At 34.2% G+C, this 22,041-nt stretch overlaps 1 protein-coding gene across 1 annotated transcript in view; it reads right to left on the minus strand.

Annotated features, from left to right (window-relative positions):
* RNF17 (ring finger protein 17) overlaps window positions 1-22,041 on the minus strand; it is a 134,328-nt gene that overhangs the window by 44,617 nt on the left and 67,670 nt on the right. The window contains exons 20-23 of the mRNA XM_012723193.1: window positions 20,770-20,997; window positions 19,991-20,141; window positions 19,740-19,858; window positions 7,979-8,081 (exon numbers count right to left, since the gene is read on the minus strand). Of these exons, the coding sequence (XP_012578647.1) occupies window positions 7,979-8,081; window positions 19,740-19,858; window positions 19,991-20,141; window positions 20,770-20,997 (601 nt within the window). The remainder of the gene's footprint in view (window positions 1-7,978; window positions 8,082-19,739; window positions 19,859-19,990; window positions 20,142-20,769; window positions 20,998-22,041) is intronic.

Consider the following 22,041-nt stretch of genomic DNA (forward strand, 5'->3'; position numbering starts at 1 on the left):
AAAAAAAAAAAAAAAAATTAAAAAAAACCTGACAAACCTCTAGCCAGGCTCACAAAGACAAAATGGAGAAAGCACAAAATAACAGGATCATAAACAAAATAGGAAAATTACAACAGATACAGCAGAACTCAAAAGAATAATCAAGGATTATTATGAACAGTTATATGGAAACAGTTCAACAATCTAGAAGAACTGGCCAAATTTCTAGACGTATACAATTATCCAAAACTAGATAAAGAAGCAATAGAACACCTAAAGAGACCAATTGCAAGAAGTGAAACTAAAATAACAATTAAAAACCTGTCCCAAAACAAAAGCCCAGAACCAGATAGCTTCAAAATTGAATTCTATTAAACATCCAAAAATGAACCAGTGCTTAACCTACACAAATCTTTCAAAAAATTGAGAAGGATTACTACCAAATACATTTTATTGAGTCAACATGACCCTAACACCAAAACCAAACAAAGACAACACACACAAAAAGAAAACTACAGGGCCCTCCCTGGTGGCGCAACGTGTTAAAGCACAGCGCAGTACTACTAGTCTCAGCCTCTTAAGCACAAGTTCAAATCCTGGCCACCAAGGTGACCCACATGGTGCGGCAGATCTCTCCTGACCCACCCAATGCTCCCCTCAGCAGTGTACTTCAGTCAGTCTGCCTTTTGTGCTCCCCACTCTGTCTCTGGTGAATCCTCCCTCTGCTCCTGCACCTCTGGCCTGTATGCCAGTTCTGTATGCATAAATAAATAAATAAATAAATATTAAAAACAAAAAGAAAAATACAGGTCAATCTCTATAATGAACACTGATGTAAATATCCTAGCCAAAAGAATCCAACAATACAGCCAAAGGATAATTCACAATGACAACGTGGGATTTGTTCCAGGGACACAAGGATGGTTCAACATCTGAAAATCAATTAATGTAATACAACACATCAACAAAAATGTGTTGTATTACATTTGATAATATACAAAGATGCAGAGAAAGCACTGACAAAGTTCAACATCTGTTTATGATGAAGGCCTTTAAAATTCTTGGGATAGAAAGAAAATACTTAACTATAATAAAAGGCATATAAGACAAATTCATAGCCAATCATCATTCTCAATGGTAAAAAAGCTGAAAGCCTTTCTCTTAAGATCTGGAATAAGATAAGGATGTCCACTCTCAACAGTGCTTTTCCATACAATATTGGGAATCCTAGACAGAGCAATAAGACAAGAGAAAGGCAAACAAGGAATCCAAACAGGGAAGGAAGAAGTAAAACTATCATTATTTGCAGACAATATGATAATACAAGAGAATCCTAAAATCTCCACAGAAACAGTAATCAAAATAGTCAGTTTAGTAAAGTAGCAAGATACAAAATCAACACACAATAATCAGTAACTTACCTATGAGAAAACAGTCAACTGAAGAAGAAGAAAGCAAGAAAACCATTCATTTTAAAATTGAAACAAACAAAAAATACTACATACTTGGGAATAAATCTAACAAAAGAGGTGAAGGACCTATACAAAGGAAATTATAAAACATAGTTAAAAGAAATACAAGAAGACAAAGAAATAGGAGGGCATCCCATGGATTGGAAGAATTAACCCATTCTATCAAAAGCAATTACAAATTCAATGCTCTCCAAAGCTCTCCTGACTAAAAAGGAGACTCAAACTATACAACAAAGCTATAGTAATTAAAATTGCATGGTCCTGGAATAAAAACAGACACACAGACCAATGGAATCCAACAGAAAATCCAGAAATAAACCCACATATTTATGGGAAACTGATCTTCAACTAAGGAGCAAAGAATTTGCAATGGAACAAAGCCAGTTTATTCAATAAATGGTAGTGGGAAAACTGGAGTGCTACAGGCAAAAGAATGAAGATAGACTAATACACCATACACAAAACCAACCCAAAGTGGATCAAACACTTGCATTTAAGACCTGAAACCATAAAAATATATTGAAAAAACACTATAAGATATACATCTAAGTAACATTTTTTTTTTTTAATTATAAATTTTTTATTCATACAGAACTGGGGTACAAGCCAGAGGTACAGGGGCGGTGAGAGGCTTCACTAGAGACAGAGCGGGGAGCAGAACTGGTACATCAATGAAATACACTGGGGAGGGGTGCAGTGAGCAGGTCAGGAGAGGTCTGCTGCAGCATGTGGACCACCTCCAGGGCCAGGAATCAAACTCACACTGAAGTGGCTGTGCTAGCTTGCAGTGTTGCATCTTAACCTGCTGCACCACCAGGGAGGGCCCTAAGTAACATCTTTAAAGACACAGCCCCCAAACTAAAGAAAGTGAAGGAAAAGAACAACTGGGACTATATCAAACTAAAACACTGAAACAAAGAGATATTCTACTAAATTGGAGAAAAAAATTGCACTCCATACAAATGATAAGGGACTGATCACAAAAATCCACAAAGACCTGATGAAACTCAACCAAAACAAAGCGACCAATTCAGTCAAAATATGGGCAGAAGAACTAAAAAGACTTCTCCAAAGAGGAAATGCAAATCGCCAACAGGCATATGAAAAGATGTTCAACATCACTTGTAAACAGGGAAATGCAAATCAAAAGCACAAAGAGCTACAACCTTACAGCAGTGCGAATGGCACATATTAGTTAAAAAAAAAAGAAGACAAGTGTTGATGGATGTGGAGTAAAAGGAACTCTCCTATACTGCTGGTGGGAATGCAAAATGGCCCAACTACAATGAAAGCTGTATGGATGTTCCTCAAACTGTACACAATAGGATACCACTTAGTAATCAAAAACTAATGCCTTTACAGCAACATGGATAGAGAGGGAACAGATTATGCTCTGTGAAATAAAGACAGAAAGAAAAAAAATTGAATGATTTCACATATAGGAGGAATGTAGGGGAAACAAGTAAGGGATCAAGTAAAAAAAATTACAATAAATTAAAAAATAAACAGGCAACTATAAATCAGAGATTTATAGTTTTAGTTTTGCTCTTCAGGGGAGGAGTGAGGGACCAAAACAGGGGAGGGAATAACAAAAGGGACTGGTAGTCATTTATGGGTGAATTGGTAGTGGGAATTTTATAGGAAGTACACCAGAGAGGAAAAAGCATACATTGTTCAAAAAGTAAGAATGATGTAAATTATATATAAAATACAAAAAAAAGTTTGAATAAATACATGATTTGGAAAAATAATTTTAGCAATACAGATACAAAAAGAATCAAAATGGAGTAAGGAAGAAAAACAAAGGAAAAAGAATGAAGAAATACTTCGAGAGTTATCTGACACCATAAGGAAAGGAAATGTAAGGGTCATAGGAATCCCAAAGGCTAATCAAAGAAACAGAAGTTCCCAAATTTGAAGAAGAAAATAAAAATAGACTTACAAAGCTAAAAGGACACCAAACTACACTAATGAAAGAAAATCCAAAGCAAGACATGTAACAGTAAGCTTCTAAGATCCAGAACAAAGAAAACTTAATTGAGGCCCTCCCTGGTGGTACAACAGGTTGAAGTGCAGCACTACGGATACTAGACACATTTCTTTCCTTCAGCACTAGTTAAGATCCCTGGCCCACATGGCACAATAGACTTCTGTCTCCCTGCTCCTCCCCTCAGCAGTGTACTTCCTTAATCTGCCTGTTCTATTCCCCACTTCTGTCTCTGGTGAATTCTCTCATTGCCCCTGCACCTCTGGCCTGTACCCCAGTTCTGTATGCATAACTAAATCTTCAAAAAGAAAAATTAATTCAGCAAGGGAAAAGAAACAGATAACCTATAAAGGAGCACTTATACTAACATCAAACTTCCCTGAAAAAAAAAAAAAAAAAAACCACAAAACTATGAGCAAAAGAAGAATGGTTTGACATATTCAAAGAAAAAAAATGCCAGCCAAGAATACATTTTTCACTAAGTTCTCCTGCCTCAATGAAGGAAAAATAAGGACCTCTAGACAACAAAATCTTGAGCAATTTGCTACTATTAAATTCCCATTCCAAGAAATATTACAAGATTTAGGAGCTAAACCAAGAGATGAATAAACACAATGAATTGAACAAGGAATTAAACAAAAACTACAAAACAATGAGCATTAATAGCAGGAACAGACTTCCATATATCAATAATTACCCTAAACATTAATGGCCTAAACTCACCAATCAAAACACACAACAGAATAGCATGTAGCATTAGAAAACAGAACCCTATGGCTGTCTCCAGGAAATACACCAAAGTTCAAGATAAATACAGCTTGAAAGTAAAGAGCTGGAGAAAACAAATATGAGCAAAGATACAGATCACATGGGCCTAACAGACATTTATTTATAGGACACTGTACACTCCCCCCAAAACTGAAAGGATATTTTTCTTTAGTGGACATCAATCATTCTCCAGGATTGACCACATACTGGCTTGTAAGACAAACATCAACAAATACTGAAGACAGAAATCATAGCAAGTATCTTCTTGGAACATACAAGTATCAAACTGGAAATCAACCTCAAAAAGAAAAAAGAACACCAATTATCAGAGAACTAAACAATACACTACTGAAAGACAACTGGATTAATGAGGAAATAAAGAAGAAATTAAAATATATCTTGAGTGAAATAATGAGGACATAACCTTACAGAACATATGAGACATAGAAAAAACAGTATTGAGAGGTATGTAGTATTACAGGTCCACATCAAGAAACAAGAGAAAACCCAAAGAAACATCTTATTTCTGATATCAAAGAACTAGAAAAAGAAGGAAAAACACAAAAGTAAACAAGGAAATGATAAAAATTAAAGGAGGAAAAGTGAAATAGAAATAAAAAAGTACAAGATCAATGAAACTAAAGCAGGTTTTAAAAAATAGTCAAATTGCTAGCCAGTCTCACAAGGAAAAAGAGAAAATTCAAATAATAGGATTATCAATGAGAAGAGAAATTACAACAGATAGAGCAGAAATTCAGAGGATAATCTGAGATTACTATGAACATTTATATGCAAACAAATTCAACAATCTAGATGAGATGGAACAATTTTTAGATTTATAAATCATCCAAGGCTAACCGAAGAAGGAGAAAGCTTGAACAAAGGAGTTACAAGTAAGGAAACTGAAACAATAATCAAAATCTTCCCAGAAAACAAAAGTCCAGGATGAGATGGTTTCAGAACTGAGTTCTACCAAACATTCATAGATGAACCAATGCCTATCCTCCTAGAAATCTTTTAAAAATTGAGAAACAAGATATTCTACCAAATACATTTTACAAGGCCAACAGCACACTAATAAAAAGCAAAAAAGACAACACAAATGAAATACATGCCCATCTCACTAATGAACACGGATGCTACACTCCTCAATACAATCTTGGCAAACTGAATCCAACATTGTATCAATGGATTATACACCTCGACCAAATGGGAAATGACCACCACCAAGTGAGATTTATTCCAGGGAGACAGGGATGGTTCAACTGAAAATCAGTGGAAAACTTTAGGTATTATATGTTGGAACAATACACACAGACCAATGGAGCTGAATTGAAAGCCCAGAAGTAAAGCCACACATCTATGGTCAACTAATTATAAAAAAAAAAAGAGCAAAGAATATATACTGGAACAGGAACGAGTCTTCAACAGTTCAGGGAAAACTGAACTGTGACAGGCAAATAAATGAAGCTAGACTACTAACTACACCATGTACAAAAACCAACTCAAAGTGGACAAGGCTTGACTATAAGACCAGAAATCATAAAATATGTAGAAGGATGCATAAATAGGCCATCCATGACATAAACTTCAGAAACATCTTTGAAGATTCATATCCAGAAGCATTCATATCCATATCCAAAAGAAAAGGAGAAAAGAAAAAGAAAAGGAGAAAAGAAATATCTGGGATTATGTCAAACCAAAACCTTCTGTACAGCCACCAAAATGAAGAGATACACTACTTAATGGGAGAAAATATTTGTGCATCATACATCTGATAAGGGACTGACATAAGATTTACAAAGAGCTCATAAGACAACAAAACAAAGCAAACAATCCCTCTAAAAAATGGGCGGAAGATAGCCCTCCCTTGTGGCAGTGGGTTAAAGCACTGCACTAAGAAGCTTAAACCACTTCCTCATGAGTTCAATCCCCGCCTGCCCTGAAGGAGATCCACATGGCATGGCAGACCTCTCCTGACCCTCCCGCTGCTCCCCTCACCAGTGTACTTCATAGATTTGCCTGTTCTGCTTCTCCCTCTGTCCCTGGTGAATCCTCTCACACTCCGCATCTCTGGCCTATACCCCAGTTCTGTATGAATAAATAAATCTTTTAAAAAAAAATGGGCAGAAGAGCTAAGAAGATACTCCTTCAAAGAAGAAATGCAAATAGCTACATCATGAGAAAATGTGCAACTTAACATTATCAGGGAAATGCAAATCAAGACCACCATGAGGTATCACTTCACACCTATGAGAATGACCCATATTAAAAAAAACAAAACAAAAACATAGGACCCCCCTCTAGTGGCACAATGGGTTAAAGCACAGCATTATGAAGCTATCTGCTGCCACTGCGCATGAATTTGAGTCCCAGAAAGGGAGGTGACACCCATGGCACAGCAGACCTCTCCTATCTCGCCTGTTGCGCCCCTCAGCATTGTACTTTCATCTGCCTATTCTGCTATCCACTCTGTTTCTGATGAATCCTCTCATCACCCCTGCATCTGTGTTATGTATACAGTAATAAATCTTTAAAAACAAAAACAAAAAACAAACAAACAAAAAAACCAGGAACAACAAATGCCTGTGAGGATGTGGTGAACAGGAAGCCCCTTAGACTTTTGGTATGACTATAAACTGGTTCAGCCACCAGGGAAAACTGTGTGGAAATTTCTCAAAACTAAAAATGGACCTATCATATGACCCAGAGATTTCAGTCCTAGGAATATACTCAAAGGACATACAAACAGTAATTTGAGGAAAACCTGCACTCCTTTTTTTTTTTAATAAAAAAAGTTAATTTTAAAACAATTTGGAAAATTTTTTTTGCACTCCTATTTTTACTGCAATGCTAGACAATACCCAAGATAAGGAAATAACCTAAGTGCTTCAGAACTGATGAGTGGATAAAAAAAGTGTGGTATGGATACACAATGGAATACTACTCAGCCATCAAAAAGATTCATGTCGCCATTTGCGGCAACATGAATGGAGCTAGAAAGGATTATGCTAAGAGAAATAGAAGGAAATGACAAATATTGAATTGTTTACTTATATGTAGAATATTGAGAAACCAAACAAAGGGTCAGGTAAAAGGAAGACTTTGCAAGCTGACAATAGACCTGAGAAATATTCCTGGTGAAGGGTTGAGAGAGGGTGAAGAAAGAGCAGAAGGTATATGGTGACAGAACACAGGTGCTATAGTGGAGGGAGAGTTATAGGGGACACCTGAGAAATTGAATATTGCCCTAAAAATAACAATGATGTGAGAAATAAAAATATACTTTATCTAAAAATAAAGTTAGAGAGGGCCCTCCCTGGTGGCACAGTGTGTTGAAACACAGTACTAAGAAGCTAAAGCCACTTCAGCATGAGTTTGATCCCTGCCTGCTCTGGAGGTGATCCACATGGTGCAGCAGACCTCTCCTGGCCCCTCTGCTCCCCTCAGCAGTGTACATCGTCATTCGGCCTGTTCTGCTCCCCACTCTGTCTCTGGTGAATTCTCTCACTGCCCTTGCACCTCTGGCCTGTACCCCAGCTCTGTATGCATAAAATAAATAAACCTTAAAAAAAATCAAGCTAGAGAAAAGAATATTACTTTAGGAATGCCGTAACTTATTTATACAATCATTTATGGGACAACTGTTATCAAATAGATGAAATAAACCCAAAAATGTTTTCCAAAAACTCCAAATAATTTCCTATAATTTTCTTAAAATTAAACAAGTGGGATTACAGAAATAATTAGTACATATCTAAGTTAATAATACTCCACTACATACCTGTAAGATTATAGTTGCTACAGCTCCAGTTAGGTACAATGAAAGGCAATCACAAGCTGTAGCTGTCCATTTGTCACTGCCACCGGTTGGTCTAAAATAACAAAATCACTTGTTTTAGAAAAAAGTCATATATACAGAAATTAAAAACAAATACCATATACATACACAAATAGACTCTTACACATATAGCGAATTTAAATAAAGCATTGTATCAGTTTTACAGTTTTATTCCCATTTCCATCTTAATCATTTGCTCATCTAGTCTACCAATGGTTCACATTATATGCTAATTTATTTATGTACTCTTATTCTATAGCTCCCCAAAGCAGACAAGTTTTACACATCTTCTAAAAGCGATTACATGTATTTCCTATATGTTAACTAGAATATGTACCTTGGGAGAGCACAGGTAATATAACATGCTATGTCCATCATAGTATCCCCATAGTTCCTAAGATAGCACTTGGCACTTTTACAAAAGGCACTCTAAATATATGTACTAAAATGAATAGTCACTTTGCAATGATGATTCCACTGACCAACCATTTTTGGAAGTGTTTTTCCAGAATTTAAATCTAATATGGTTACTCATGATAGTATATCAGACTTGATAATAGAAAATTTACTTTTAAACATTCATAGTGTAAAGGGCTCAATAAATAATAATTGAAAAACTACATCATCCATTTTAGTTTGCAGAGTTGAAACTGGGTCACTTTAAATGCTTCTAAATACAAATCCAACTCTCACCACCACCACCACCCCCAAAAAAAGAACTCAAGAGATTTCAGGTAGTACAGTGTAGGCTCTGAAGCTATAAACATGGTCTCTACATTTAGAGTTTCACTGGATCTGACCCATCCAGAGAGTAAAGACTCTTCATGTTAAAGTGTATATGAGTAAACTAATGCGATCAATTGCATGTGTACTTTAACCAGATAAGATTTAGTAAATTTGCTGTTATTTATTTAGGGGCTCAAAAAATGTAGCTTAAATAATCAGTGTCTATCATTATTTATTATTATAGCATACAAATAAAAGGGTAACATTAAGATTTCCTCTGAGCACAAGTGTCTTATGGTGAGGCTCATGGGTGATTTGGGGTTGGTTGGGAACTTTATGGGGCTTACACCTGTAAAATGTTGAAAACAAACATTTTACAAAAATGAATGATGGATGGTATGAAATATATATGTGAGTTCCTCTGATTTACTTTAGATTTTATGATTTAAGATTTCAACATTTTTAGATATGTTTTATCAACTTTTAAACATCAGAAAACAAATTTTTTAAAAAAATCTATGGTCTGTATTCATAAAATTGTTTCAGTTGGGAAAGTGAAAAAGTTCTAATAGTGTAGGGTGAAGGCTGTACAATATGAATGTACTTACTACTACTAAATACTCAAAGTAGTAAATTTTATATTTTATCACAATAAAAATACATCTATGCAGGTGGTTAAAGCTCCAATTTTGGATTCAAGACCTCTTTACTGTCATAGCTCAACAGTCAGTAGACATATTATTCTGAATAACAAAATATTTAATCTCTTACAGATACAATTTCCATATCTGTAAATAAAATGTTTGTTTTAGAGAATAAAGAAATACACATAGGCAATTAATTAATGAAGTGTCTAAGGGCCTCTCTAGCGGCTGGGTGTTAAGTCTCAGTGCTATCACTACTACAGAGTTTGACCCCTGGCCAAGAAGCTAACCCACATATGGCACAGCAGACCTCTCCTCTCTTGCCCACTGCTCCTTTTGCAGTGTCTTTTAGTAGGTCTTCCTATTCTGTTCCCCACTCTGTCTTTAATGAGTCCTCTCACCCCTTGTTCGTCTGGCCTATACCTCAGTTCTTCTACAAAATATATTTTTTTATAACAGTTTATTTTTACATAATTTTGTACATTTATTTTTCCATCTCAATTGTAATCCCCGTGGGTTTCCCATCACCAAGTCACCCATGTGCCATCACCATAATCCTGTGCACTTCCCTCCCCACCCCCCCCACCCCCGTTTTTGATCCCATTCCCCACTCCACTCCCGCAAAATGTCTCTGGTATATGGTTGTTCATTATTTTTGTTACAAAATAAGTATTTTTTAAAAGATTTATTTATTTGTGCATACAGAACTGGAGTACAGGCCAGAGGTGCAGGGGCAGTGAGAGGATTCACCAGAGACAGAGTGGGGAGCAGAACAGGCACATTGTCGAAGTACACTGCTGAGGAGAGCAGCGGGCAGTCAGGAGAGCTCCGCAGCACCATGTGGATCACCTCTGGGGCAGATGGGGATGGAACTCATGCCGAAGCTTTAGCTTCTTAGTGCGGTGCTTTAGCCCGCTGCGCCACCAGGGAGGGCCCAAAATAAATATTTTTTAAAAATTATGTACTGTCCAGAAATGCCTAAGGGTAGTTATTATTAGACTCTTGAAATAATGGTGTTCCATTACAGCCCATCAGAAGGTGTGTATAGGAATGTATTCTCTACAGGGTACAAATACAAAAGAATTCTGCTCAATTATGCTGGCTGACCTGCTTATTTTAGGTAGAACTGAAAACTAGAATATGATTTCTATAGTGTGTGAGCTCAAAATTTCCACTCTATAAATAATCATAGACAATGGGTGATGTGTCTGTAAGACTGTTCTGTATTAACATTTAAAGTATGGAAATTACATTTATAAACTCTTTTAAGAGCATTAAAGAGCTGGTCTATCAGCAAACAGAACAGAGGATTCAATCAGAACAAGGTATATTCTATTCTAATATCAGTTTTCAAAACATTAAGTTTCAAAATGGACATATCAAATAAATATATATTTACAGATAGCTGTTGGCAATGTGCTTAATTTCTCTGTCATTTTTTTGAATTGCAATATTGCAGTAAGAGTTCTCATATGAGTCTTGTAGAATTAAATGAACTAACAAGTGTATAATTCCTTTATCCACAGGGTATCTGTTCCAAGATCCCCAGTAGATGCCTGAAATCACAGATATTAAGAAAACCTATATAGTAAATCCTATTTTTTCTCTTATGCATAAAAAATGATAAAGCTTAAAAGTCAGGTACAAAAAAAGCTTGTAAGTCAGGTACAATAAAATACTAATAATAACAAATATAATTACAAAAACACAACATAATAAGGTTATGTAAATGTGGCATAATATTTGTGGGTAACCTAAACTGAGGAAGATAAAACCAAGAATAATAGGATACTACGTAAAGCATTTAGTATGCCTGTTCTACATAGTAGACAGTGTTAGATGTTTTGTATAGTATATTGTATAAAGTATCTGTACAGTGTAGTCTCTCATGAGATATGTGTCAGTTGAGGGAAAAATAAGGCTGCATAAACACATAATTTTAAAACTTTTGTTACAATTTAGAGCAAAGGTATCAGCAACTTTTAGTCCACTTGTGTTAATACAGGTGTTTGTTTTATTTCTCTCCTTTTCCCAATAAACCTTAAAATATAAAAAAGTTAAAATAATGCTGAGTCTTTGGGTTCTTTCATCTTTATATGTGTACATATTTTTAATATTCCTGCTTGTGCCCATGTCTGCAAAACATACACATACATAAGACTTTGTATATACAGCTTTTAACCAAATAACAGTAGCTGAGTAGAAGAATTTGCTTCAAATTAGGAAGCACATTTGAGATGATTCCCAACTAAAAATTTTGCCTTATGACTTGTATAACTGTGGGTAGCATATTAAAGTGACAGGAAGTTATCCTCCTGTAGACTTTACTGATAGATGCTTCCCACATGCAGACTCCAGTACCTCATGTTGAATAGTAGCTAAGATTTATTTAGCAATATCAATAACTCTTTTGGATATCTGGGGGAAGGCCAATTAATTTTTGGCAAGATCATTATTACAGTGAGCAATTATTCTGACTTTTGTCAACAGAAGCCATAATTTCAAGTATGTATGAGATACCTACGTATTTTTTAAGATGCTGGTAAGTAATTCAAATGTTTTTTTTGTCAACAGAAGCCATAATTTCAAGTATGTATGAGATACCTACAGAATTGTTAAGATGTTGGTAATTCAGATGTTTTTTAAGATGCTGGTAAGTAGTTCAAAGTCTTAAAAAAATCCTGTAGGCCAAAAATAAATGGTCCATCCTAGCTGGATATAGCCCACAAACTAAACTTCAAGGCATGCTTTCAAATTTATAGATAATAACACTATGAAGGACAACCTAGATGCTAAACAGTGATACTTGGACTTCAAAACCAATGAAGTGTCTGAAAAGGTTAAAAATGTTTCTGCCATATGACCCAGTAATTTTAATCCAAGGTATCTCCACCAAAGATTCAAAATACTAATTCAAAAGGACATTTCTACTTCTATGTTTACTGAAGCACTGTTTATAATAGCTAAACTATGGAAACAATTAAGTAGAAATAGATTAAGTGCCCCAAAATAGATTAAGAAGAGATGATATATATACACAAGGGAATATTACTTGGTGATCAAAAGGATAAAACTATGCCATTTGCAGCAACATGGATGGAGTCAGAAAGGGATAATGTTAAGTAAGTCAGAAGGAGAAATTGATACCAGATGATGTCACTGAAGTATGATATATAGGAAATAATTTAAGTGCATAAAAAGTTTCAAAATATAATTACATAATAGAATCAAAAGAAAAAGAGTGATTGTCACATTTGTAAAAGTCCTTCTAAGTAGAAAGCCTTTGGAAGGACATCAAATCCTGTCCTGTTCCTCCAGGTCAGTGCTGGGTCTTTAACTTATGTACTTATTTGTTTCTTAGTGTCTTCGTTAGGGTGTATGGGCATGATAATTTTGGCAAGTCAATAAACAGAGACTGAGATGTTTGGTATCTTTTATACAATCATCATTTAGTAAAACGAAATGTGAATGGAGTTACAGCTCAAATCAATGAGCTCTTGTGAGCAGCTCAGTTTTCACAAATTCAGCATGAGTTTAATGAAACAGTTTTGAGTAATTCAATTTAACTCAATTCAGTTTCCAAATATAAATACTCTGATTTAATACTTTGGAATAATCAGATGCAAAGAAGAGGATTACACATGTTTCCAGTTTAGTAATAGTGGCTCAGAACATGCCTATAATAATTCTTCCAACTTAAGGAAATTTCGACTCCGTCTCAACTATATTCCTCATCTAGTGCTGTAGAGTTCTTAACCACAACCTAGACCACTATCTCACACCATACATGAAAGACAACTCAAAAGAGATAAAAGACTTGAAAACCCTAAAATATATAGAAGAAGAAAAAGGAAGTGGTCTCCATGACAAGCTTCAGAAATATCTTTGTGGAATACACACATGAAAAAATGCACATCAGCACTATTCAGAGAAATGGAACTCAAAATTGCAATGAGATACCACCTCATACCAGTGAAAATGCTCCTACTGAAAAGATCAAAAATAAGTGTTGGTGAGAATATGGAGAAAAAGGAACACTTTTAACTTTTTACTGTTGGTGAGAATATAGTCTATCCAGATCCTATGGAAAGTAATGTGGAGGTTTCTCAAAAAACTAAAAATAACCACAAATTAAAATTTCTGGTAATTTAGGCTTATGAGATTTTTTTGTTATTTGTTTTTACTTTTTCTAGAACTTTTAAGAATAAATATTGATGAAAAAAAGACTAAAAATAAATCTGCCATAAAACTCAGCAATCCCACTTCTATCTATCCCCAAAACATAAAAACACAAATTTGCAAGAAAACCTACAAATTTTATGTATAGCACTATTTACTATGGTTAAGATATAGAGACAACCTAAGTGTCCCCAAACATGAGAAATTCAAGAAGACTCAACACAATGTACTACTACTCAATAATCAAAATAGATAAATTCATTACATTTGCAGCAACATGGATAGAGCCAGAAGGGCTTATACTAAGTTAAGTAAGCCAAAATGAGAAAGATACATACCAGATGACCTCACTAGTAAGTGGTATATAGAGAACCAAACAAAGGGGCAGACAGAGAGATTTTAAACCACTTATCAAAAGCTGACACACCCAAGAGATGAGGGAGAGGCATGAGGAGGGGAGAACGCAACAGACAATGGATGGAGGATTATGGATGCTTTGGTAGAGGGGGAGCTATGATAAAGCTAGGGGATAAATCCTATACTTTCAAAAACAAAAAACAAAAGGATGTAAAAAATGGTATGTCATTTATTAAATAAAAAATAAAAGAACTGTGGAATATAAACACAACTGGAATACTACTCATCTACTCAAAAAGATGTGTCTTTTGGTATAAAATGGATAGATCCTGAGGAAATTATGACAAATGAAATAAATCAGAAATTGATTTAGTTTCACTTAATGTGGGATATAAATAACCAAAAGACATGTATTGGGAAAGTATTAAAAGAAAATCTTAGACTAATGAAAAAGTATACTGCTTACCAGGGGGTGGGGGTAAGATGAAGATCTAGGAGAATGAAGGGGCAGGGCATTGGCATAGGAGGATGGTAGAGAATGAGTGAAGCATCTACACAAACCGTAGGGAAAAAAATGCAACCCCATTTATATAGAGACACATACACACTTAAATATATATAGTCTAATATTTGACTAAAAATAAATAAGAGTAGAAATAGAGATTTTAAAAAAGAATATATAGAGGAGCAATGAAAACAAGAACTGAATCTGAGAAGCTGAAATAAAATGATAAAGTAGGCTACAATAAAGAAATATTAATAAGCAGAATTAGAAAGATAACAAATTACTACAGATGTCACAGAAATACAAAAGATCATAAGAGATTACATGAACTATACCCAAATAAATTCAATAACATTAAAGAAATGGAAAAATTTCTGGAGCTTTATAGTTTACCAAGACTAAATCAAGAAGGAACTGAAGACTTTATAAACCAATCATAAGCATGGAAACGGAAACAGCTATTAAAAATCTCCCTAAAACAAAAGCCCAGGGCTAGGTGGCTTTAAAAGTAAATTCTATCCTTTAAAGACTTATGTCCATTGTCTACAAATTGTATCTAAAAAACCTAGAAAAATGAATGTTCCTTAACATGTTTTCTGATTCCGACATTAATATGGAAATAATACTACAAATTATTTCTGAAATTCCTACAACAGTGAACACTCTCTAATAGATACCATGATTTCAACATTACCCTAATACTGATTGATACACAGCACAAGAAAAATACAGACCAAGATCTCTAATGAATACTGAGATAAAAATCTTTAAAACATAACAAGCAAACAGAATTTAACAATACATCAAAAGACCTATACATCATGATCATGTGGGATTTTCTTCAGGGATGCAGAGAAGGTTAAATTATATGTAAACCATACATTGTACAAAAATGAAGGGTGATGTAATGAATATATTAAAAAAGAAATAAAAATTTATATAAACTAATCAATGTAATGTCAACAAAAGTAAAGATAAAAAATATATTACATCAGGGCCCTCCCTAATGATGCAATGGGTTAGGATGCAGCACTGCAAGCTACCTGCAGCAGCTTCAGTGTGAGTTTGATCCCCGGCCTAGAGGTGACCCACATGGCACGGCAGACCTGCCTGCTGCTCCTCTCAGCAATATACTTCATAGATCTGCCTGTTCTGCTCCCCACTCTGTCTCTGGTGAAGCTTCTCACTGCCCCTCCACCTCTAACTTGTACCCCAGTTCTGTATGCATAAATTATCTTTAAAAAATATATCTATATCTATCTGTATTACACCAATAGAAGCAGAGAAAGCATTTTATAAGATTCAATAACCTGCTGTAACATGATAAAAGCCATAATTACAATTAGCCAATATAACAATGGTTAAAAAAAAAAATGAACGCTTCCTCTTAAAGATCAGGAAGAAGACAAGGATGTTTACTGTCACCAATTGTTTAATTTCTTATTTAATGGGTTTTAGCTAGAGCAGTCAGAAAGCAGGAAATAAAAGGAGTCCAAGCTAGAAAAGAAGAACTAAAATTATCATTTGCAGATAACATAATACTGTATGTAGAAAAGGCTCCAGCTAAAATGCTATTAGGAAAAATACATGAAAAAAGCAATGTGGCAGGTTATAAAACCAACATATAGAAATCTGTTGCCTTTTTAAAATATACAATAAATGAAATGAAAAATAAATTAAGAAAATAATTCCATTCACAATCACTTCCAAAAGAATAAATATGTAAATAAATCTAACCAGAGAGGTAAAGGACTCATACAATGAAAACTACAAGACATTATTAAAGGGTTTATGTCAACACATGGCTATGGGAAAGTAGTCCATGCTCATAGATAGGTAGAATCAATATAAGTCACAAAATGACTACGTGACAAAAGTGATAAATTTAAAATTCAACCCCCATGAAAATGACAATACTCTTTAAAAAAAATGAACAAAAAAAATGTATATGGAAGGATAAAAGTTCTCTAATATCAAAAGTAATCCTGTGGATAAAGGAAAGGAATGAGGCATCATATTACCTGACTTTAATAATAAAGCAACTAATTAAAATAATACTCCAATGTTATCTCAATTAAAAAATAATTTATAAAATCCCACAAAATATGGTATTAGAATAAAAATACACACATTGATAAGTGGAAAAGAACTGAAAACCCAGAAGTAAATCTGTGTATGTATCAATACTTCATTCATGATAAAGGAGCCACAGTCATACAATGAAGAGAATCTCTTTAACAAATGGTTCTGGGAAAACTGGACAGCGACATGTATAAGAGTGAATATAGTCACTAACTCATGCACAAAAATAAAGTTAAAGGGATTAAAGACTTAATTTTAGAAAAAAAAAACAACACTGGAGATATATTTCATGACATCAAATGCTGAAGATGTTTTTTTTATAAATAAACTGGGATTACCACAAAGGAAAAATTCTTTACACAGCAAAAGAAAATATTGGCAGATTAAGAAAGTTCTTCCACTGAATGTGAGAAAAATACTCACATATTTCACAACTCATAAGGGGCTAATAACCAATGTCCATTTTTAAAAAGTATATGATTTAACAATAAAAAAAAAAAACCCCAACTAATAATCAGGCAGCAGATTTGAACAGTTCACCAAAGAAGATAGCTAGAAGGGCAATATAATACAGCTATTTTGGAAAGCAAACTGGATTTACCTTAAAAACCAAAAATAGAAATTGTCTATAACCTAGCAATCCCACTTTTGGGCATCTCTTCTAAGATTTTGAAACCAACAATCCCCTGAATTATGTGCCCTATGTTTGCTGTAGCATTATTTACAAAAATCAGGATATGGAAACACCTCTCAGACTGGATCAAGAAGATGTGGTATATCTTATATAGAATAGAATACTAGTCTGTAAGGAAAGGCAAAACATTGCCATTCAAAGCAAAATGGAAGGATTTCAAGAGAACTATGTGTGATAAAACAAGTCAAAAAGACAAAGAAAAACACTGGACATTTATTAAAGTGGACAATTCACTGTAGTAAAATACTTATAAAAATTAAAGGACACTAACAAAGTAGGTTTCTGAGGTTAAGAGGGAAGAGAAAGGGCGAAGGGGTATAAAGGAGAATAATGGGAGAAATACCACTGCTTGTGTTAGAATTATGCTGTGTCTCCTGAATTAGGCTGACAGCATTTGCTATAACTGTTCTTTTATTGCTGTGGGTTAAAACATGTACCAGATTTGGAATACACTAGCAGGAGGGGACATTAGGTTCTAAAGTTGGGCTGGTCTTCTGCAGGTCCCTTTTGTTGTCAGGATTGGGTAGTGAGAAACATATGCAGAATCTAGCTTGTTTTTATTAGTTTCAGTCATTTTTATCTATCGCAGCTTTTCTTCCACAGCTGGATCCATTGACCTATACCAACTCCAATGCCACTATCAGAGGCAGAGCCAACTGCCATAAACTCCTTTGTAGCTCCCAATGTTAAATAAATCTAATCTCAAAATAAATCTTACATATCACAAGAATTCTGTCCTCATTTCTATATTGTATTCTTTTAAAGCATTATCAATTGTGTATTTTTGTGTTTTTTTCTAGTTTAGTCTATATTTCTGAAGTTTTTCTTTTATTTTTATTTCCTGAGTGTTGACATCTCTCTCTTCAAATCTTTCATTGCAATTATTCTTATTTTCTGTTTCTCCCCCTTGGTTTATGTTGTTCTTCATAGAGTAACATTATCTTTTTTTATGAAAATATTAATGAGCATATATTTTTTGTGATTTCCATTGTTTTCAGGATATTATTTGGCCCCTTGTTCTTTTTTGTTTGGAAAGAAAAAAAAAATCATTTATTGGCCCTCCCTAATGGCTCTGTGGGTTAAAACACAGCACTAAGGAAACTAAAGATACTTCAGCCTGAGTTCGAAACCTAGCCCCAGAGGTGATCCACATGGTACAGCAGACCTCTCCTGACCCGGTTAGAGTGCTCCCTACTCTGTCTCTGGTGCATCCTCTGGTGAATATTTAAATATTTTAAAAATATTAATTTATTTATGCATATAAGAACTGGGGTGCAGGGAATGAGGATTCACCAGAAACAAACTGCGGAGTTTGAATTAGGCAGATCAACTGAAATACACAGCTGAAGGGTACAGTGGATGAGGCAAGAGAGGTCTGCTGTGTCATGTGTGTCTGGCTGGGGACAGAATTTGTGCTATAGTACCTGTGCTTTAACCCCTTGTACCACCAGGGAGGCCCTGTAATCCTTCCTTATGCTGTTTTATGAAGAATGAAATTTCCTGTCCTTTTGGGAGAAAAGGGTGGGTCAAAATTGCTTTTTGAGCTTCATAGGTCTAGACTCTTCCTTGTGTTTTCCCAAAGTGACAGAGAAATATGATCTAGTACTTTGGTATCTTGATCCTCTTTCTACTTTTAACTGCTCCAATCAGGCTTTGTTCCCATCAACATGGGGAAATGAAAGACTGTTCCAGATTACTTTCAAACAGCTACATTACTAAGAATATATCAATACCATGAAACTTTGGCCCATTACAGATCTCTTGCATTCACTGTTGAATGGCAATCTGTGTTACTCCCTTCTCAGTTTTGATTGCTTTTCTCAGATTGGCATGTGTGCACCAGTGAAATGATGCTGTCAATTCCTATTTTTATTCCTTGAATCCCAGTCATTCTTTTTCTATATCCTCCCACATAAGGTTGATACCATCAGGGTCTTGCTTCCTGGTGTTCCACCTTATGTTTGAGAGTACTTAGGGGAAATCTTTAGTTACTTGATTTCGATGGAGATGTGTACTGTGGAGTTATCAGTTTTGTTATGCAATTTGCTCTGTGTCTATGACAGAATTCTAGTATGCTCAAACTATGCCATAGAGAATCCTTTCCAATGTACTCTTTTTGGTGATTTATACATTTATGACTTTCCAATCAATTCTAAGCTTGTGAAATATTATTTTACGTTGTTCAAGTTTTTTTTTAATAGTGTGATTCTATCAAGATACCTTTCATAATCAACTATCTCTATTTCCTTAATATTACTAAAATTTATGTGCTCCTTTTTATTTTTGAGAACAGAAAAAGTAGATTTATCAAAATGTAGAGAAGCAGTGGGCTAAACAGGAGAGGTCTGGTTGCACCTGTGTTCTGAATTTTTATCTTTCCCTTTTAAAAGCTTATGATTCTGTGAAAATTTCAGAATGCTATATCCAAATTGACAAAACTATCCCAAAAGAAAGTTATTTAAATCATATTCAATAAATGAAAACATTTGCTCAGCTATGAACTACCTTATATCAACAAGAGAGCATTCCAAAGATAATCTTCCCATTGTCTTAAGGTTTTCTTGAAGTTCTCTTAAACAGTTAATATTCACTAGTAGCTCAACACCCACATCATACAGCAAGACCTATGAAAACAAAAACTTTAAGTCTATGGAAAGTAATGTTTTGTAAACAGAAATAGAATAATAAAAGCTGGATTAAATAACTCTAGGAAAAATATGCAAAATGCATTTATCCAGTTTCAACTTGGCACTTACCTCTACCAATGTGTCTGTAACCATTCTGATGACCTGACCTCTTCGCCACTGATTTTTGTCTGGGATCTTAACAGCACAGTGCATATCATTTTCCCATTTAATAGGTTCCCATTTTGAGTTTTCATAAGCAGCAACCATCTTTTCTTCTAAACTATGTAAATAAAAATATTTAGTTTTCTAAAGTCTTTTCTTACACACAATTCTCTGTCCTCTTGCTTCCTATTATCCCCACTATCTTCATTCTACTGCAGTCAAACTGAATATGTTTTCCTTGAATATCCACACATAACTGAACTAGCTCTTCCCTCTGCCTGAGATGAACTCATCCCAAATGTTCTCATGGTTTACTCTTTTCCTTTTCAGGGTCTATTTCAAATATCACTATCCTTAAAAACTGCTGTCTTTTCCATCTACTTCTATTTTCTCTATTGTGTTTATCGCCATGTTACACCGAGTGTCTTTATTCATCATTTCTTCTTCTACTGAAATTTAAGCTCTATGATAGCAAATACTTGTTCATGTTTTTAATACTGTATACTTAGAAGCCTGGTTATCAAATAGGTTGTTGATGTTTAATAAATGTTTGTGGGATGAATAAATTATAATATAGTGAAAATCACCAGTAAACATGCTAATTATATGCTTTCAGCTAGTTTTTTTACTATTTTGCTGAAATAAATTTTCTACTTTTAAAATTATATGTTTGATTTCTAAATATTTGAAACAAAATATAGAAAAAAGAATAAAGATATATGTGATATTTTCCTTTTCTACTATACCTGTTAAGTAAGTTTTCTGTTAATAACCACTGAACATAAATCTTCTCAGGAGATACTACATTACAGATATGTACAGGGAGTTCCTTATTGTATAGTGATTGAAGATTCTCATTAGGTAGAGATTTTGCAGACACAGGGTTAAAGCTGTTTACTTCATTGGAAATAATGTCTTCTGGAGAAGGGTCCCATACTTCAATATGCTTTTTGGAATTAGTTTTGCAGGAATATCTGAAAAAAATAACAAAATTAGCAAAAATTATTTTTAAACTGTATTTGCATAGATCTAGTAGGAACTATGATTCACTGCTTCTTAGTTTTAAAATTAAATAATTGTATTTTTAAAGAATTCTTAACTATCATCAAAGTGAATCCAAAACAACTAAATGTCAAACTTTGTATTTAAAGACAGTTTAAAATATCAACTTTGCTCATAATTTTACCATTTCCCATTGATATTTTGTACTCACAAACTAAGAGAAGAATTACTGGAGTTTTTAAAAATAACGAGTATTTCTCCTTGGCTAAAAAGCATCAATCTATTTACCAATAGCAACATGAGTGGAAAACAACTGCTATTGAAACATTTAAAATAAAATTGTTGAATGACGTAGTTAGCATGTTCTAACTGAAACTATAGGTATAGAGCCTCCATTAGATGTTCTCCTGATCACTGCAAAAATGGTTACTGCATGAAGATGTCTCCCTCTCTGTTTTAAGTAATTAATACTGTCTTTAGAAGTACACATATTTTAAATTTCTGTGAGGATCAATTTTATTTTTTTCCTTTTAGTCTGTACTTTGAATGCAGCATTTAAGCAAGGAGATTTAAGAAATCTTTGCACAACCAACAGTCTTCAAGATTTTCTATTTAAAAACTCTTTGTTTTAGTTCTTACTTTTAAGACTAATTCATTTTGTGTTAAGTTTTTATGTATGGTATGAGGTAAGGATATGGTGGGGTTTTGGTTTTTTTTCCTGTGGCTATCTATTTGCTTCAGAACATGTGTTGAACAAACTACCTTTTCTCTAATGAACTGTACTGGCATCTTTGTTTTCGAAGTCAACTAGTTTTAAATACAAAATTTTATTTCTCAACTCCCAATTCCATTTTTTGCTCTATATGTATTTTATGTTAGTACTACAGTCTTGGAAACTAGTTTTATATTAAGTTCTGATTAAAAGAGAAAATCTTTCAGCTTTCTTTGATTTCAAAATTGTTTTGGCCATTCTGGGTGTTTTACATTTTCAAATAAAGTTCAGGATATCCTAATCA

Source organism: Condylura cristata, unplaced genomic scaffold (assembly GCF_000260355.1).
Source record: "Condylura cristata isolate star-nosed mole 26May11 unplaced genomic scaffold, ConCri1.0 scaffold00010, whole genome shotgun sequence".
Taxonomy (NCBI): domain Eukaryota; kingdom Metazoa; phylum Chordata; class Mammalia; order Eulipotyphla; family Talpidae; genus Condylura; species Condylura cristata.